The sequence below is a fragment of the Silurus meridionalis genome, chromosome 1, assembly GCF_014805685.1.
Source record: "Silurus meridionalis isolate SWU-2019-XX chromosome 1, ASM1480568v1, whole genome shotgun sequence".
In the NCBI taxonomy this organism is placed as follows: Eukaryota; Metazoa; Chordata; class Actinopteri; order Siluriformes; family Siluridae; genus Silurus; species Silurus meridionalis.
Genome location: NC_060884.1, coordinates 27,821,249 through 27,841,318, shown reverse-complemented (window position 1 = coordinate 27,841,318; position 20,070 = coordinate 27,821,249). Strand labels below are relative to the sequence as shown.

General features: G+C 36.2%; 1 protein-coding gene across 6 annotated transcripts in view; it reads right to left on the bottom strand.

The window, feature by feature from the left end:
- Window positions 1-20,070, bottom strand: part of lrp8 (low density lipoprotein receptor-related protein 8, apolipoprotein e receptor) — a 195,740-nt gene that overhangs the window by 74,115 nt on the left and 101,555 nt on the right. For all 6 annotated transcript variants that reach the window (XM_046854040.1, XM_046854048.1, XM_046854005.1 and 3 more), the window contains exon 4: window positions 3,726-3,854. In XM_046854040.1, coding sequence (XP_046709996.1) covers window positions 3,726-3,854 — 129 coding nt within the window. The remainder of the gene's footprint in view (window positions 1-3,725; window positions 3,855-20,070) is intronic.

The window sequence follows — 20,070 nt, the reverse complement described above, 5'->3', positions numbered from 1 at the left end:
ATATCTCACACTAAACTATCAGCTATGTTCTGATCATCCCCCATACACCGGCTCTTGCTTTTTTTCTGGCATGCAATACTAACGCTTCTGGTCTACATGACCCGCTGTCTCGTATCTCCTCCATCTACACGGCCCTGTACAGTCTCAGGTGTCGATTCTGGACTCCGAGGCTGGCCATTTGTATCTCTTCACCTACTCTTAGTAAAGCATGACCCCAGTCTGGGACTGTTCTACCTCTAAAACATCTTTTGGAGCTGAAAACTCTTGCAACATCGCTGCACCTTTGTCGAAAAAGATTTACAAAAACGCTCTCTGTACAGCAAGTGGCTCTGTGTTTTAATCCAGGATACAGGATACACCAGCTGCTGTTTAATAATGCAAGTGTACAGGAAAGGTAAAGTGATATTTGAAAATCTATTATTCATGTCTAGCTCCTGGGGTAATGTTTAATGAAAGCCGTGGCAGTTTGACACAGATATGAGTTACTGGATGTCACAAAGTGCTAATAATATGTATCACTCGATGGCCATTCGAAGTGCTGTTTGATGTCTGTTGTCGCAGTGCAGGTTGCCACACTAATGCCCTGACCCCCATTACATGCTCCATTGCTGTAATAACATAATGAGGCTTGTTTTGTCCAGAAAGGCAGATGGGATCGGTGTACACCACTGTGCTGATCTTTAACTAGTAACTACAGTGCTACATACAGCACCATTTTAATTGCAACATAGCTGTGGTTATTCAATACTGAGAAATTCAGTATTCAGTATGTTCCACAATGATGCTATCAGATGGGCTAGAAATAAGAGGATACATTTAGATTTAGACTTTTTTTTAACTCTTAGCCTTCGCCATAGCTTTTGGGACTCACAGCTGAAAACCTAAAAAGAAGACACTTTAAGCTTTACTGTCCATTATTTAAAGTTGATATTGCTCAAAAAGATAATAAGTTATAGATGACGAAGTACCTTGAATATAAATTTCCTGCATTGAACTTTTTTATAAATACATGAAATCTGTCCTGCAGCAATCCAGAAAAGTACTGGGGTAATAGCCGCATGTCTCGCGAGTTTATATTTTACATTTTATCAAGAATTCCATGACAAACATTTATCTGAGACAATGTCTGATCCTTTTCTCCCTCCCCCTGTTTAAAAACCACCTGCTAAACTCAGGTGTCTATTCATACAGTCTGCATATAAATGAATGGCTGACCATTAAAGGCTATTGTTATACATGTGTGGCTGTTTATATTGATTTTGCATTCATATTGATGGCCAGGTAGCCAGACAAGCTATTGTTTTACAGTCATGGCCATACATATTGATGTCCGGCCATTCTAATCCAGACAATACACCCACACACCCACACCCACACACACACACGCACACGCACACCCACACACCCACACACCCACGCACACTTTTCAAGCAATTAAAAAACAATAAAACATCAATAAGCTTCATTTACTCTAAGGACAAAAGTAATGGGACACAATTTTTCCATCTATACTGTACGTGGCTCTTTCCCTAAACTGTTACAAATTTGGAAGCACACAATTGATGAGTATGTCTTTGAATGTGGTAGCATGAGATTCTCCCTTCATTAATGACATGTATGTCAAAATACTTATTATAATGACTCCAAACATCAGCTCCATAGTTAATGGGTTTTATCAACAGTTTATGTGCCATAGCTGTGACTTGAAGAATGTTTGATATATATGGTGAGATGTACAGTGGATTACAGTGGATGGATTACTTAACTGGTCTTGCTATTTACAAGTATTTACAACTAGAAGCTTACATTATATATCACCGACTAGTAATACAAGCTATATAAGCTGTACATCAGTGACAATGGAAATAGAACAGACATTAAGGACTAGGAATTCAATTATTATATGGCTGCTCAATGACTGCTATGATGGAAGTACTGTTATTTATAAACACAGATATATAAGGAGGAGAGGTGGGTAAATACGTCATATCATTTCACTGGAAATTGGATGTACGATTACACGAATACACGATTATTTGTTAGCGATATTGGTATTCATAGGCAATGGAAAAATAGATTTCTCTGTTTCTCCAAGTAGTGCACTATGTTCAATCAGCAAGCCATTTGCAATTGAGCCAAACGCAAATGGCATCTTTGAAAACTGTTATGTCAGATAAATTACACACAACATTGCAATATAATATACAACAATGCACTTGACTATGCCAATTTCTTTCTTAGCAGAGAAAGAACCATTTGCACATGAAGAGTGTTTTTTCTTTAGCATCGCTAATCAGTATAGCTAGCATGTGTTTTTTTACTTCAATATCAACATATATTTTACTTCACATAAATGAAACCGAAATATTCTTCCTTTACCTTAATAAGGACCGAAAGATCACTATTATAATAATGTCAATAATATCCTCATCAATGTCACTGAAAAAGACTAGCCTTTTTAAATATTTTGGAGTGATAACATGTAGCAGCATTCTTTGATGTTAATATGTAAAGGTTTTGCACACAAAGCATAAAGATTGACATGTCTGCTTACACTATATAGACAAAGTTTGTGGACACCTGACCATGAAATTTGTATATGTATTTTATACATCCCATTCCACCTTCAGTCCCAAATTTGCTGTTATAATAACCTCCACTCTTCTGGGAAGATTTTAGCGTGTGCTCATTTAGCCACAGGGATGTTGGTAAAGTCAGGTACTGAAGTAGGAGGTGAGGAGTCAGTGTTGTAATTCATCCCAAAAGTGTTCAATAGGGTTGAGTTCAGAGCTCTACAGCAAGCCAATGAAGATCTTCCACTCAAGTAATTAGAAGATTTAATGTTACCACATCCAAAGACATTCTGTACATTTGTGTGCCTACAACTTTTGTGGTAACAGCTTGGGGAAGAACCGAATATGACTGGAAACATCAGGTGCCACAATACATTTGACAAAATAGTGCATTTATTGCTGACTCTTGTGCTTATTATTTGTTTGAACTCATGTTATTGAGTTTCTGTTTTTGGTATCTTCTTTCTTTCGGCTTCTCCCATTAGGGGTCGCCACAGCGGATCATCCGTATTCATGATCCGCATGTTCGATTTGGCACGTTTCACGCTGGATGGTATAATAATATTAAAATAATGTGTGTGATTTCAAATGAATGGAAATGGCTATTGATTTTGCATGTGCAGGATATACAACTAAAATTAGGCAGTTTTATTATTGGACTATTGTTTTTAGGAGTGGTTTTGAAAACCTGTATTTATCTGTAAACAGAAACACATATTCAAAGGTGATGAAATATGTTTCAGTCCTGCAATATTTTTTCATAAATCGACACATTTATAGGAATCAAGTTAGGAAGTAAAGAGTAAAAGACTGATAAAACCCTATTCGTCAAATTCCCCTAGTTCTCTAGATTTTATCTGGGTCAAGATACATAAAAGCAATGATGCAGGAAATGTAGTCTGGTATTTCATCTCACCAGCGGTTATCAATGACAAAAGTTCAAAGGCCAAGAAGGACCTGAAGTACTGTTAAGAGTGTGTCGAGGTTTTACAGTCTGCTTGTCAGTGTGCGTCATAAAAATGCAGTTTTCCATTTTGAAACCAATAGACCACATGTTCTACAAATATGTATACACTCGGAACATTTAACTATGCCCTGTAAATAGCTCCTCTCTATAATTTGTCCATCATCACTCCACTTTCCATCCCTCACCGGCTGCGCAGTGTTCCTCGTCCGCTCCGTTTTCACAATCCAGCTCTCTGTCACAGCGCCACGAAAGAGACACGCATTTGTTTGTCGTGCCTCCACAACCAAACTTATCAGGTGGACATGTCTGCTGATCTGAAAGAAGAAAGACAAAAAGAAGGAGCCATAATAAGTAATCCGACATCATCAGGATAAATACTGCTCTTGTTAATGCATCTTTACCTCAAGCCTGAAATGTGTACCTCATGATGCTATCTGAATATGTTGCTCTAGTTTGTATCATATTAGTTAGAATTTGTGCAAATTGTAATGACCAGAATGGATAATTCTTTATTAGTAAATGAATTTCACTTCCTGGTTAGGATTGTTAGATTAAAAATATCGTGCACTTTAGGGAATTGATCATATTGGCTATTGTGAGATTTTGATGACTACATGATTATACAAATAGAGAAAATGAATGAATAAGCAATTTTCTCTTTTCTGTTTTTGCTCAAAAACAATAAAAAATCTACTTTCTTCTTAAAAAAAAAAATTTTTAATAAAAAAAACGAATAAAGATATCATGGAATATTTAAAATAAAGTAATTTTTTTTTAAGAATCATTATCATCAAAATCATCATAATAATAAATAAGAAATAATGGTATAAACTATATTATATATACTATACTAATATATACTATATTGTTTTTCATTGGCAATGGACCGCCAGGAACGTAAACGTGCCCCCTTTCTCAGGAACACTCATGTCAGAAAATAAGAAGGCATAAACAGAACAAAAACAATGAAATGAGAGTGAAGTTGAACAAAAATTTAACCTAAGCAAGTAAATACTATTAAACACAATTAGTTCCATAAAAAAACATTGCACACCTCTAAAACAGGTTTAAGAAAGATGTGCCAGGATTGACACCCATGAAAACACTGTCTCCCCATACAGAGAGAAGGAGGGGGAAAAAAGAGACTTACAAGATAATTAGTGTCCACGTTTCATAATCCACTTTAAAAATAAGTTATTTTGTAGAATAGCAAGAAAGAAAAACCTTCCTAAAAACATCTTACAGTCCTACATTAAAACTGGTATCAGACACATTACCATCTGCATTTTGCAACAAACAAAATGCTTTAAAATAAGGAGGATCAATGCTGCTTTAGGGTTGTTTGTTGGAGGATACTTGGATACTTTGTTTTAAGTGTATCTCTGTCCTTTTTTTTTTACATGAAGTGAAGGAGCAGAGATGACTGCAATGCAGTTCAGTGCTTGTTGTTCTCTGTGGAACTGTTTAGCTGCTTTCAGGTCATCCTGCAACTTCTTTCTGTTTTAGCTTCACTATCGGTAGTCTGAGCATGTTTTAGTCTTGAATTGTGCACTGACACCTAATGATTAGATAATTTGATTAACTTTTCATCTGCTTATTATCAAATAATAACAAATAGATTTGTACCGACAGAGAGATTATTAAGGTTTTTGGTCTGGCTTTGAATATTGCTATAAATATTTTTAGGAAGCTCCATTATATTCACCATGATTGTTAATTTGTTGTTTTAACTAAAAGTGGAAACATCTTTTCCCCCCATCAATGAAAGTATAGACTGAAAGAATTTACAAAAATACACTGGAAGTATTTCACAAAAATACACTGAAAGTACAAAACTACAACAAACACACACACGCACACACACGCACACTACAGGGAGTGCAGAATTATTAGGCAAATGAGTATTTTGACCACATCATCCTCGTTATGCATGTTGTCTTACTCCAAGCTGTATAGGCTGGAAAGCCTACTACCAATTAAGCATATTAGGTGATGTGCATCTCTGTAATGAGAAGGGGTGTGGTCTAATGACATCAACACCCTATATCAGGTGTGCATAATTATTAGGCAACTTCCTTTCCTTTGGCAAAATGGGTCAAAAGAAGGACTTGACAGGCTCAGAAAAGCCAAAAATAGTGAGATATATTGCAGAGGATGCAGCAGTCTTAAAATAGCCAAGCTTCTGAAGCGTGATCATCGAACAATCAAGCGTTTCATTCAAAATAGTCAACAGGGTCGCAAGAAGCGTGTGGAAAAACCAAGGCGCAAAATAACTGCCCGTGAACTGAGAAAAGTCAAGCGTGCAGCTGCCAAGATGCCACTTGCCACCAGTTTGGCCATATTTCAGAGCTGCAACATCACTGAGTGCCCAAAAGCACAAGGTGTGCAATACTCAGAGACATGGCCAAGGTAAGAAAGGCAGAAAGTCGACCACCACTGAACAAGACACACAAGCTGAAACGTCAAGACTGGGCCAAGAAATATCTCAAGACTGATTTTCTAAGGTTTTATGGACTGATGAAATGAGAGTGAGTTGAACAAAAATGTAACCTAAGCAAGTAAATACTATTAAACACAATTAGTTCCATAAAAACATTGCACAGCTCTAAAACAGGTTTAAGAAAGATGTGCCAGGATTGACACCCATGAAAACACTGTCTCCCCATACAGAGAGAAGGAGGGGGAAAAAAGAGACTTACAAGATAATTAGTGTCCACGTTTCAAAATCTACTTTAAAAATAAGTTATTTTGTAGAATAGCAAGAAAGAAAAACCTTCCTAAAAACATCTTACAGTCCTACATTAAAACTGGTATCAGACACATTACCATCTGCATTTTGCAACAAACAAAATGCTTTAAAATAAGGAGGATCAATGCTGCTTTAGGGTTGTTTGTTGGAGGATACTTGGATACTTTGTTTTAAGTGTATCTCTGTCCTTTTTTTTTTACATGAAGTGAAGGAGCAGAGATGACTGCAATGCAGTTCAGTGCTTGTTGTTCTCTGTGGAACTGTTTAGCTGCTTTCAGGTCATCCTGCAACTTCTTTCTGTTTTAGCTTCACTATCGGTAGTCTGAGCATGTTTTAGTCTTGAATTGTGCACTGACACCTAATGATTAGATAATTTGATTAACTTTTCATCTGCTTATTATCAAATAATAACAAATAGATTTGTACCGACAGAGAGATTATTAAGGTTTTTGGTCTGGCTTTGAATATTGCTATAAATATTTTTAGGAAGCTCCATTATATTCACCATGATTGTTAATTTGTTGTTTTAACTAAAAGTGGAAACATCTTTTCCCCCCATCAATGAAAGTATAGACTGAAAGAATTTACAAAAATACACTGGAAGTATTTCACAAAAATACACTGAAAGTACAAAACTACAACAAACACACACACGCACACACACGCACACTATATAGTTAAAATTTGTAGACACCTGACTTAAGATTGAAATGGCTTTTTTTTTTACATCTCTTTCTACATTTAGTCCTCATTTGCTGTTATAGTAGTTCAGTAGTAGTGTTCAATGGGGCTAAACTCAAGATCTTCCAATCCACAGGGGCATAATCATGCTAGAACAGCTTTGGGTTTACAAGTTCAAGTAAAAGAAAAACAACTTGGAAAAAACCACATGGTTAGAAAAGTCAGATTTCCCTATACTTATATCCATATAATATATGTAACTGTGAGCATTTTTACAGATCATTTCCCTAAAAACACATCATGCTTCATGCAAGAATGAAGGCTGATGGACAGAACAAATGAGCTTATCTCAGCTACATCCTCGATTTTCTCTTCTATCACAGAGTAAAGCTCATTCTCGCTTCAATTTGTCCTCGGGGAAAGAAATATGTTATGAAAGCATGAGGTTCTGTTAGATTACCATATTTATCAAATATTACAAATCACTGTCATTCTGATTGAACATTGTTAATGGTGCTGGGGAAATGAAATCTAAGCGATGTGCATGGATAAACTCGGAATAATCTCGAAATGTAAATAGGGGATGAAAGAAATGTATACTCTGATACAACCAGTATTGACATTTTTAAAACTCTGGAGTACACTTTGTCATAGGATTATCAAATTAATAAAACAGGTCACAAGGCCAACTTATGAACAGATTTGGCAAATTAAACACTTCCTCATGTACCTTACAGTGCTGCTACATTAGAGTGTTGCGAAATAAGAGTTGTTGTGGTAAATTTCTTAATGCTGTGGTTCACAGGCTAGTGATTGCATAATTATTACAACATATGTAGCTGCAGGCTGCAACCCTCTTCATTCTGTTGTGATGAAAATTGCACACACTGGCACACACCGTGTCCTAATTAACCCTTCTGTTTCAACATCAATTTAATTAATTTACAATGAATTAAATAACTGATTCATTTGTAAGAGGTTTGAAAAAAAGTTTGAAAACACACAGTTCCTTTTGTTTATCTGCATCAAACAGTAACAGTATGAATATTTACTTTGATCAAGCAAATATATAAATGTGCAGATTGACTTTATTTATTTGAAAAATACTTTTATACTGCTTTATACTGTACACTCTTATACTGCTTTATACTGGACAATCTTATACTGATTTATACTGGACAGTTAGTTTCTCTAGATGGATATTTCTTTCTGACCCTGTGTTCCAGTTCATCCCAGAGCAGTTGAAAAGGGTTTAGGTGTGGTGACCAGGGGGGCTGTTCTACGAAGGATAACAGTCTAGCTGACTGTTTGCTATCTCAATAATGCTTATAAAACTTGGTGGAATGGCTTCGGGTCATTCTCCTGTTGGAGAATGGAGTTGGTTTCATTTAGTTGCAGTCCAGATGGAATTGCATGGTGTTAAAAAATGCAATAGTGGGCATGTTGGTTCAGTATTCCTTTCAACCCGGAATAAGTCTCCAAACGTTCCTGCTCCAAAACAACCTCAAACCATTAAGCTTCCCCCTTCATTTTTGTCTGTGGGTGTGAGGGTCTGCTAACATCTTCTCCCTGTTCTCTCAAATGTATAATTTAGATGCACATGTCAACAGAACTTTCTATCAATCATTCACTTTCCAATTCTTTTCCTAGATTGTTACATATGAACAAATGGATGTACTTTAAGCACCCAGCAGTGGCAGCTTGGTGGTGCTGGGATTTGAATTCCCAAACTTCTGATCAGAATTTCAACACCTTAACCATAGAACTACCACTTCCCTCGAATGCTAAACAATCAGAGTGCAATTTTAAAAATTCATTTTTTTAAATCTGGACTAATTGTCTCAAATAAGAACAGACTGAGTGTCGAAGTTTTTGACAGTCACTGTAGTTTCCTATGGGTTAACAGAAACAATGTTTATTTCAAGGCAGTATATATACTGTATTATTCATTTCTATTGTAAAATACCTATAAATATCTCTTAAACTATAAACAACTATATCTATATTAATTAACTCATGAACTTAAAATAATTTGTCCGGGAGTGCGAAAGGTAAGGTTTGTGTAGATCTTGTTAAGTTTAATGGAGCTCAAAAAGCTTAGAGTAGATTTCTTATTACTAGAAGGCTGGCAGGATTGAGTCAGTTGTACAGTATCAATGTGCTTATCGACAGCTTCCACAAGCACTATGCAGATTCAAATACTAATTCGGGTACAACAAGACCAGTATGATTCAGTTCTGAAAGCTGTTACCTGAAAAAACTCAGATTTATACTTTTTCGGTGCACATTTAATAACGCATGATAGATCTGTCAGCTTTAAAAAATGCAATAAAAAAAATGCTCTCCAATAGTTTAGCATTAAAGGGAAGTTCTGTGGTTAAGGCATTTAAATTTTGATTAGGGCTGGGCCCTTGAGGCAAGGCCCTTAACCATTTACATTTGCGGCATTTAGCAGACGCCCTTAATTCAGAGCGATGTACAAAAGTGCTTTGAGTCTCTAGCAATGAATAAATCTACACTGTTACGCAAGATAAACCCTCACCTGCTTAGTTGTATAAATTAGATAATTTCAAGTCGCTCTTGAGAATAGTGTCTACCAAATGCTGTAAATATACATTTGTACATTGATTAGACTATACTTTTTCAACATTTTGTTGTTACAGCCTGATTATTATTTTCCTGAATATTCTACAAACAATACCCCATAATGAAAATAAGAAATAAATTTTTTTAAATCTTTGCAAATAAAATTCATAGCCTTTGCTCAATCCTCAAGTCTTTTTGATTATGATACTACAAGCTTTGCACAACTATTTTTGCGCAATTTCTCCCATTCATCAGGTTGAAAGGAGAGTGTCAGTGCAGAACCATTTTTAGATTTCTCCAGAGATGTTCAATCGGGTTCAAGTCTGGGTTCTGGCTGGGCCACTCATAGACATTCACAGAGTTGTCCCATAGCCACTACTTTGTTATCTTGGCTGTGTGCTCAGGGTCGTTGTCCTGTTGGAAGATAAACTGTTGCCCCAGTCTGAGGTCCAGAGCACTCCGGAGCAGGTTTTCATCAAGGATATCTCTGTACATTGCTGCATTCATCTTTCCCTTAATCCTGATTGGTGTCCCAGTTCCTGCTGCTGAAAAACATCCCCACAGCATGATGCTGCCACCACCATGCTTCACTGTAGGTATGGTATTGGCCAGGTGATAAGCAGTGACTGGTTTCCTTTAGACATGATGCTTGGCATTCAGACCAAAGAATTCAATCTTTGTTTCATCAAACCAAAGAATTTTGTTTTTAATGGTCTCCTTGTTACATTCCCTTTTAAAGTCTAGGATCAGGTGCCTTTTAGCAAACTCCAGGCGGGCCGTCATGTGCCCTTTACTGAGGAGTGGCTTCTGTCTGGCCACTTTACCATACAAGCCTGATTGGTGGAGTGCTGCAAAGATAGTTGTTCATCTGGAAGGTTCTCCCCTCTCCACCGAGAAACTCTGGAGCTCTTTCAGAGTGACCATCGAGTTCTTGGTGACCTCCCTGATTAAGGTCCTTCTCCCCCGATCGCTCAGTTTGTCCAGGCGGCCCTCTCTAGGAAGAGTCCTGGTGGTGTTAAACTTCTTCTATGTATGGATGGAGGCCACTGTGCTCACTGGGACCTTCAATGCTGCAGAAATCTTTCTGTCCCCTCTCCGAGATCTGTGGCTCGATACAATCCTATCTCAGAGTTCTACAGACAATTGCTTGGACTTCATGGCTTGGTTTGTGCTCTGACATGCACTGTTAACTGTGGGATTATATAGACATGTGTATGCCTTTCCAAATAACTGTGAATATTTTCCTTGTGCACTCTATACTGATATACAAACAGACTAACTGTAGTGAAAGGGAAACATGCAAAGAGTCACAAAAAAAGCAATAACCTAATTTGCATTTAAATTTACATAAAAAAAAACTTTTGCTCAAATGATTGCTCTGGGAGTCATGACAAATTCAATGGTTAAATGTGGCATAGCTTTATGTATACAGTAAATGTTTACTATATAGGTGGAATATGATTAAATCTACTAAAGTAACATTCTAGAGCTTTAAAATCAAATTAATGTGTCCTACTAACTTATATTGGATAAACAAATGAAGCACAAATACACCTCATTATTCATTTATCTACAGAAAGTGTTTTATGCTTCTTGTCATTCCGGAGCCTATTAGAGCAAAACTGTGTGCGAGGCACGAATACTCCCTAGATGGAATGCCAGTTTATCAGAGGGCACTATGCACACATTTCTTCACAACTATTTATCATAAATAGATCCCCTACTAGCATCTTCTAAAGAGGTGGGAGGAAACCAGAGAACCTAGAGGAAATGCAAGAGCGCAAAACTCAACACATACAGGAAACCTGAGCAGTGAGGAAGCAACAATATCTGCTCCACCCCATGGCATCTCCATGCAATTCATTATATTTAATGACTTACTTACTTTACTCAGTTTTACATTTTAATGGACATATTAGATGAGGTGGCAATGTGAGGAAGTGGTTACAGCACCAAGGCCCCATGTTTAATCCTGAATGTATTGTATTGTATTGTATTGTGTTGTATTGTATTGTATTGTATTGTATTTTTATACATGTTCTCCCCATGTCTACATAGGTTTCCTCTGGGTTCTGTTCAGCCTCCCATAAGCATGTCAGTAAGTGGACTGGCTAAGATAAATGTCCTATGGGTATGAATGAGTGTGTGAATGTGTGTGTGTGATGGACTGGCATCCTATTCAAAATGAATTCCTGGTGCATGCTCCAAGTTCACAGTGACCCTGCATATAATAAAGTACTGCTTGTACTGGTCAACAAGTAGAACATTCATTAGTTTAATGATTCATTGATTAACATTAATCTTAATTACTATCTTATTTATTCCTTTTTGTCCTTTAACTTTCAAAAGGTTTCCATGACAAAGCTTCAGGTATCTAGGGTTCTGTAAGGGCTGATTATTCGATATGCCTTGGCTGGACAGAAGCAACAAACAACAGAACTGGAAGCAAACAAACATCGAGGCCAATAAAGTGCCGTGTTCTGTACACAAGCCTCCTCTGACGTACACTTTAGGGAATCTTCATCATCGACTGTTGTATGGCTATATTGATCCAGACACTTGTTCTAGTGAACTATGGGTCAGAGTCTGTTTTCTGATTTCAGCACTAAGTACAGAGTGGCTCGCTGTAATGGACCTGATGTCTATGTAGAAAAATAATTTCTGTACATTTCACCGAGACAGCAGAGCTGCTTCTAGGCATTCTGGCCACGTTTTTCGAGCTAGACAGGGCTATGCTAGGACGAGGAAAAGAGGCACTCTTTTAGTATGCTAATGTACTGTTGATGGCTGATGAACTACCTTGCTAATGCTGTTCTCCTGGAAGAGGGGGAGCAAGATAAAGAGAAAGAGAGAGAGCGAGAGAGAGAGAGAGAGCGTTCAACGTATGTGTTGGTTTGCTACACCTAGCAGCAAACTGTGATTGATTTTGGTCCTATTTTTCTGATACTAAGTTGTACAGCTTTGTCAGTAATAAATAATGCTATGCTAATCAAGCTAAGATACAGCCTGAATAAACAATGAATCAGAGGAATAAAAAGCATTATGTCACTGTCATGCTGTGAGAAATGACACATGCAGATGATCAATGATCATAAGGAATGGATTAAATGGAGGCAATGCTGATACGTAAAGATGCCTTTTCCTTAACGGGAAATAACGCATACAAATGATGAAGCCAACTTCACACAAAGGCTGTTGGAACTGCACTGGAATTTTAATGATACTATAATTACTTTAAACAATTTATTATCTGAATGTGTTGAGTTTAATGAGATTGTAATTGCTGCTGCAGCAGACAAAAAAAACATATTACCATAAGTCTACCTAACACCAAGAAAGTGGTTATTGGTCAAACTGTTATTTAATGCAATGACATTTTATTTTTAATAAAAAAAAAAAAGTTAATATGTAACCTAGCAACAGATTCATGCAAAAAAAAACAACAACCTTTTTTTAACCTCGTATTTACTTTACAGCTTAGATGATACAGTAAATGTATTGTAATAATAATGCAATTAATAACCTCCACTCTTCTGGGAAGACGTTCCACAACATTTTGGAGTCTTCTTGCGGAAAATTCTGCTCATACTATTATATGGGCATTAGTAAGGTCATATACTGATGTAGATTAAAGAGGCTTTAGGTGCAGTATTCCAATTCATCGCAAAGGTATTCAATAGGTCAGAGATCTATAATAGCAAGATCTTCCATTCCAACCCATCTAAAGCATATCTGCATTGAGCTCACTTTGTACACATGAGCATTGTCATGCTTGAACAGATTTGAGTCTGTAATTTCAAGTGAAGGCATAATTTAATATGTAGTTACACTTTGGGGAAGAACCCCACATGGCTGGTAAAGTCTGGTGTCCCCAATTTGTGTCTATATAGTGTTTGTCAGTGTGGAAGGATTTTACATGTTCAAGAATTTATTGGTCTTAGCTTTGAGGCATTGGGTTTCAAATGAAACCCACAAAAGTAATCAAAGCACAATCCGTGTTGCCTGTGAGGAATTTGAAGCAACATGGCAACAGAGATAAAGGATGAGAGAAGTAATAAAAAAAGCATATTGTTGACTGTGGGGGGTAGAACAAGAACAAAGAGGAGCAAGGCTGTGTGTTAATTCAGAGGGAGGTGAAGTACAGTTGGCGGTGTCACGTGACACACGTGAGGGGCTGCTAGCGGATTATATGCTGATGCAACACAAATCCTATACCCGCACTCGCACGTCTGATTTACAGCTTCATTACGCTTACTGAGAGAGAGAGAGAGAGAAAATGAGAGAGAGAGAGAGAGAGAGAGAGAGAGAGAGAGAGAGAGAGAGAGAGGAAGGGAGGTCAGATTACGGTCATAATGAGGATAGTAGGCAGAGACAGGAAAGAAAAGTTAATAGCCTACTAAAATAAATTCATACTGAACACAGTATGTGAATAATCAGGCTAATAAGCAGTTTGTAGCTTGGGGAGGAGAATGCTGTAAGAAGTCGACAGGCTCATTCCACAACACAATCAGTTTGTTTCATAATTTAGAGTCAAATAAATTCCACCGAATTAACAGGCTGTTCACAATTATGAAGCAGTGGTGCAAATATTTTTGTGCTTCACTAATTAAAAAATGGTTCACAAACATGTATACACACATATCACAAATAAATATGTACACACTCGTCTCAAATATATCTGTGAAACTGACTGTGTTTAGAAGAGGAGGATGAAAGAAGAAGAGCAAGAAGAAAATGATGAAAATCAGAAGAAGAAAATAAGAGAAAAAGAAGACGTAACACCACAGTGCAGTGTACACAGTGCAATGAGCGAGTGATTGGAAAAAAGGGTGAAAAAAGCTCATCTGCTGGCATGGAAAAAAATGGAAGTGTTGAAAAAAGTGTTAGGTTTTATGTTTGACATTGAAGGTGAAAAGTGGAGAACTGTGTTCTGAAGTAGACTGAAGTAGTACTAGAGTTTGGATTTCTTTCTCACTGTTGTATCATATATAAATTTGAGCCTCATGCAAATCCACTAATGTGTTTAATCATTCAGCCAATGAATGCTCTATGCATTTGGGGTGCCGAGTGACCTGTTTAAAAAATAAAAAATTGTTGTTGCAGGGTTTTATTATTATTATTATTATTATTATTATGGCAATAGGTAAAATTTTTAATTTGTATTAGTTTAATTAGAAGTAGGTATGAAAGTACAGTGTATGTCTAATGTTCGTAAACACATCATTTTATCGTTTTTAAAAGACACATGCATGTTGCTTTTGTATTTTATGCAACAAACCAAGTAATGAAACTGCATGAAGATTTCCTTTGACCAAACATATCTAAATGTACAAATATTAAACTTTATTTTAATTGAAATATCCTTCTTTAGCATGAATAACAGCATTGCACACTCTTGGCATCTGGACAGTTCGTTTCTCCAAACATTTATTCAAGGCAATATTTTGCCTTGCCTCTTGTAAGACTCGCAAAAGTGGTCCTTTAGTAGCTGGATTTTCATCATGACCTTGTGATTCAGTTAATCTCAGAGCAGTTCCTCAGGCCTAAGATCTGGTGACTGGGCAGGCCATTCCATAAAAGATACTGTAATACTCCAGCCATTTAGAGTTCGGTCTTGTTGTATGGTGAAGTTGGTTCCAATAAGCCCCAGTCCAGATGGAATTGCATGGCGTTGATGTACGGAATGGTAGCCATGTTGGTTCAGTATTCCTTTCACCTGGAATAAGTCACCAACCTTCCCTGCTTCAAAACAACCCCAAACCATAAAGATTCCACCTCCATGTTTGACTGTTGGTGTGTATGGTCTGTCTGACATATGTTCTTCTTTTGGAGTCAAAAATGTTAAATTTGGACTCCTTTGTGGACAGAACATTTTTCCAATGATTCTCTGTTCAACTCTTGTGTGTTTTTGCCTTTTACTTAGTTTGTTGCATGTAAACAAAAGGAACATGCATTCGTCTCAAAACCGAAAAAAACAAAACAGGATGGTTCCAAACTTTTGACGAGCACTCTGTTTAAGATATTTTTATACGTACAGAATGCTTTTTAAAGTTTCCTTCAAAAATACATTACATTTGCTTGTTGTTTATTGTTTTCGCCAAAAGCTGTTTTTCTCAAAAGCAAATTATGGGCAAGAAAGCAGGAGAGATCATTATGCAAACCCACTGAAATCTGATTGTGAAGATTTTGTGCCATAAAGTACTTTAAAACAAAATTGCTATCACAAGCACATATTAAACAACACCTATTTGTATATCTGTCTAAAAAAACCTACACTTCAGGCCATTGATCAAACAGGCATTATTTGCAAGTCTAACAGATTCACTTTGTGTATTATTGTCTTACAGTACATTATCGTAAACACAAGCCTCAAAATGTTTCTAGTGTATGTCACACAGAGTCATGATTACTCGAGGCTAACTTTCTTTGTACACATCATTAAAATGCTGCTGTATTTTGTAAAAATCTGAGTCATGCCACACTCACACTCTATTCCAGTTTCCTGACAAAAGCCATTTTGTAAGAAAACGATTGTATTTAGATAAATACAATAATAAAGTGACGTCTCAAATGAATAAAATCTCTTTTGATACTGTGTGGGAGGAATATTTACTTGTTCATAATACATATATATGGTGTGTGAGAGCTCATGCTTATGCTTTTGGACTGGATATAGCATTTTAAGAAATAAATACATATAATATGCATCATAGTCTCCGAAAAAACAACAACAATGAGTATTTTACATACACTATATGGACAAAAGTTTGTGGACCCCTGACCATAAGATTATAATGTGCTATTTCAACATACATTTCCACAAGAAGTCCATATTTCTATAATAATAATACAGCATCCAAAAACATATTATGCAATTCAAATTTGTGGTAACAGATTGTGGAGGAAACAAATGTACCTGGGAAAGTCAGGTGTCCAAATATTTTTTGTCCATACAGAGTATTAATACAGTATACAGCTTCTCCTTTTTAGGGGTTAAACCTAAATATACATCTCTACTCTTCTAAGACCTCTTAACAAATCACGCCATCTTCATTATCTTAACATTATCTTGACTGTAGAAAAGATATTACTCATAATTACACACTCTGGTGATTATGATATTTCACACACTCTAGTGTTTGTAATGTTTTAATGGTTTATAATCGCACTCTTAGTGTCCCTCAGATGAGGATGGGTTCCCCTTTGAGTCTGTTTCCTCTCAAGGTTTCTGTCTATACATATACGTATGTACATAGTTTACTTGTTTACATTCTTTGTTCTAGAATTCTTACATTCTGTAAAACTGCTTTAAGACAATATTCACTGTGAAAAGTGCAATAGAAACTGAATTAAATTAAATGATTTCCATCTCAAATTATTAAGGTTAAGATCAGATCTGTGCGTGCATATGCTTCCATTCACTGAAACACCAGAGTCTATAAACACGCTTAACTGTGAACCACACACAGGTCACTAATTATTTACTAATCACCTGCACATTCTGTGTGGTGCCTCCTTTTTCTTACAGACGTTCTGTAAAAAAAATGATGAGCTCTGTAATAAGGCAAGCTAATTCATGTACTCAAATAATAGCTGTTTTTACCTGATAAGCACAATACTGTGCACTGAAATGAAGAAGTATTAAAGATAAAGAACATAACATTTTATTATTCTCACCATGGGGTTGCACCGGGGGCCATCATAAAAAATTTTGGTCTTTCCATTGGTTTCATGCAAGTAACAACAATATTAAGGGTAAAAAAAAAAGCTACAAAGCTGTATAAAAAACCCCAACGATTCCTGATATTATAATTATTATAACAAAATGCAAATGCAAAGTTCATAAAACTTCCTCACACCATCTAAGAAGGGCTTTTCCTTGGCACAGTTGCCCCAGGCGTGATTTACTAGAGATAAATACACATACATTTAAATATGTGAACATTGTTCTATAAATTACATTCAAAGCTGCTTTGAGACAATGTGCATTGTTAAAAGCGCTATAGAAAAAAAATTTAATTAAATGAAACAACAAATACTCATGAACTATATACAACACATTCAGATTAATCGGGGGGGATGGTAAGAGAGAAAAGAGTTGCAGGATGAGCTGAAAGCAGCAGGAACAACCGTTATACAAACAACAAGCACTGTACTGCATTTGTTCTTTCACCTCATGCAGAACCTCTCTGCTAATAAAAAAGCAAAAAGGTGCACAACTAAATGCCTACAGACAAATTAGACCTGTTTAGGAACAATATACTATATTCGGAGGGAGCAAAAAAAAAAAAGGCTTTGGCAATATTTCAGTTCATCATGTTTAGCAAAAGATGGTTTGTTTGTATGTCAACATCACAGTCAATTATAGAGATAAGAGCACCATAATATAGAGCTGCTTCTTTGAACACAGAACTGTGGGAACATGTGGAAAGTAATACCTCAGTGGATAAATAATATTTTGGACTAATCAGAAGGTCATGAGGTTAAATCCCACTGTAACCCATCTTAAAAGTGACACCTTAAACCTTAAACCTTATAAAAAAAATTACTATAATAAAGTCTGGCAATAGGCATTGATGTAAGAGTACACATCCTAACCAGGCCAGGTTAAATCTCATCAGTTAAGAAAATGAAGAGAAAATGAATGACAACTCAAGAAGACCAATCTCTAAGCATAATTTAAATCTGACTGGATATTTCTGGAAATTTTAAAATTCCAAGTCCATCAGAGGGAATCCTTGTAACTGTAGATAATTGAAATTAAATATCTAAAAAAAATGTGCCAAAATCCAAATATCATTAATACTTATTTAGCTGTTACCACATTAATTCTTCTTTTGTTAAGCTTTTAAACATACGCCTCTAATTTCGGTCATATTTATAAGCACATTGTAGATCTTTCCACTGGAAGTATATTAGGTGTGAGCAGTGAACTCATGTGAAACACTCGCAGAATCTTATTGGTAGATAAAAGCACATGACTGACTGCATTATGCATATCTGACTTCAAATTATTTCATCAGGAGAATTCAGCACATGCTTTGTGGTCTGTAATCTGCTGCAATCCTCTTCACCGTGATATTTTAATAAGAGCTGTCCTCTGTTCGAAATCCTTTGAGAGTGACGACACAGAGCAGAGACTTCTGTAATGATGAAAGCATGAAAGCAGACATTTTTTTCCAATAGGCTAATCTAGTACGCGATATACAGCCATTCTCAGTCATGGCTTGATCATACATTTTATATAGCGGATCGACTAACAATGACAATGCCATGTAATATAAATAAGGGACTTGTCTGGTAAATCTCGTGTACAGTGGTTGATTTTCAAAAAGCATCTTAGGAGTTGGTGCACTTTTATGGGCAAAGTTTTGTGGATACCTGAGCGTAAGATACGTATGTGCTTTTTGAACATCCAATTCTACATTTAATTCCCATTCACTATTATTATAACCTCCATTGGAATGTAGTCAGCAGTCAGAGATTATATATCTGTGGGTAGTATAACAGCAAATGGCGATTAAATATCGACTGGTATGTTAAAAAATTCTAAAATATTGCATAAAATATTGGCAAAGAACACTAGTTATTTTTAGCTTAACACACACACACACACACACACACGTGTGTGTATGTATGTGTATATATATATATATTGCATATATTTTTACAAAGACATCAGCAAATGTTAATAAGGAACTAAAAAAAAGTAATTATTTATTTATGTTAATATTAATTAATTAGATTAATTAGTTGGAAAGTCTGGAATGCTAATTAAATTGTTAAGCCTTAATTGACCTATTAGGACGTGTTATTTACGTCAAGAATTAACTCATTCGAAATTGTGTTCGGAGTGTAATAAATTCTCTGACTCTTTAAAACTGCAAACAATGACTCTTTTAAAGAAGTTGCCTGAGGATGCATCTAATTAATTCCTTAAGCAAAAGCTATAAAAAGCTATTAAAGGGCTTTCTGCTCAACACTTTCAGTGTCTAAAAGGTTATTATGACATTAAATAGCTTCGAAGCAAAACTCTCTATGTCAAGGCAAGATCTGGAAAACCAAAAAAAAAACTCTTAAATTGACCGTCCAGTATGCGTCTCTGTACAAATTTGTTCTACATGGTGGAGTCAGCAGGAAGAATCCAGACCTGCCATCTCATCAGAACATCAATATCTAATGTATACTTTATGAACAGTATCTTTTAACGGTATGTTAAAAACATTTTGCCAACAAGCATTCTTTGGATGTCTTTGGCCACAATCTCCGAAATGATGCTTGTAGATATAAAGGAATAACATTAAAAGAACACCCTTTTGTCATGTAATGAATGTGAAGTGTTAATTAACAGCCAGCTTGATTAAGAGCATGACCAGACATGTGACAAAACCTTTTAAGATTCCATGCTTGCAAGGAAAACTAGTTTGTGATTGTAATCCTGACACCCTCCAACCAGCCAGCAAACATTGCACAGCTTGGAGGAAAAATCTATATTGAATTAAAGTCACATTTAC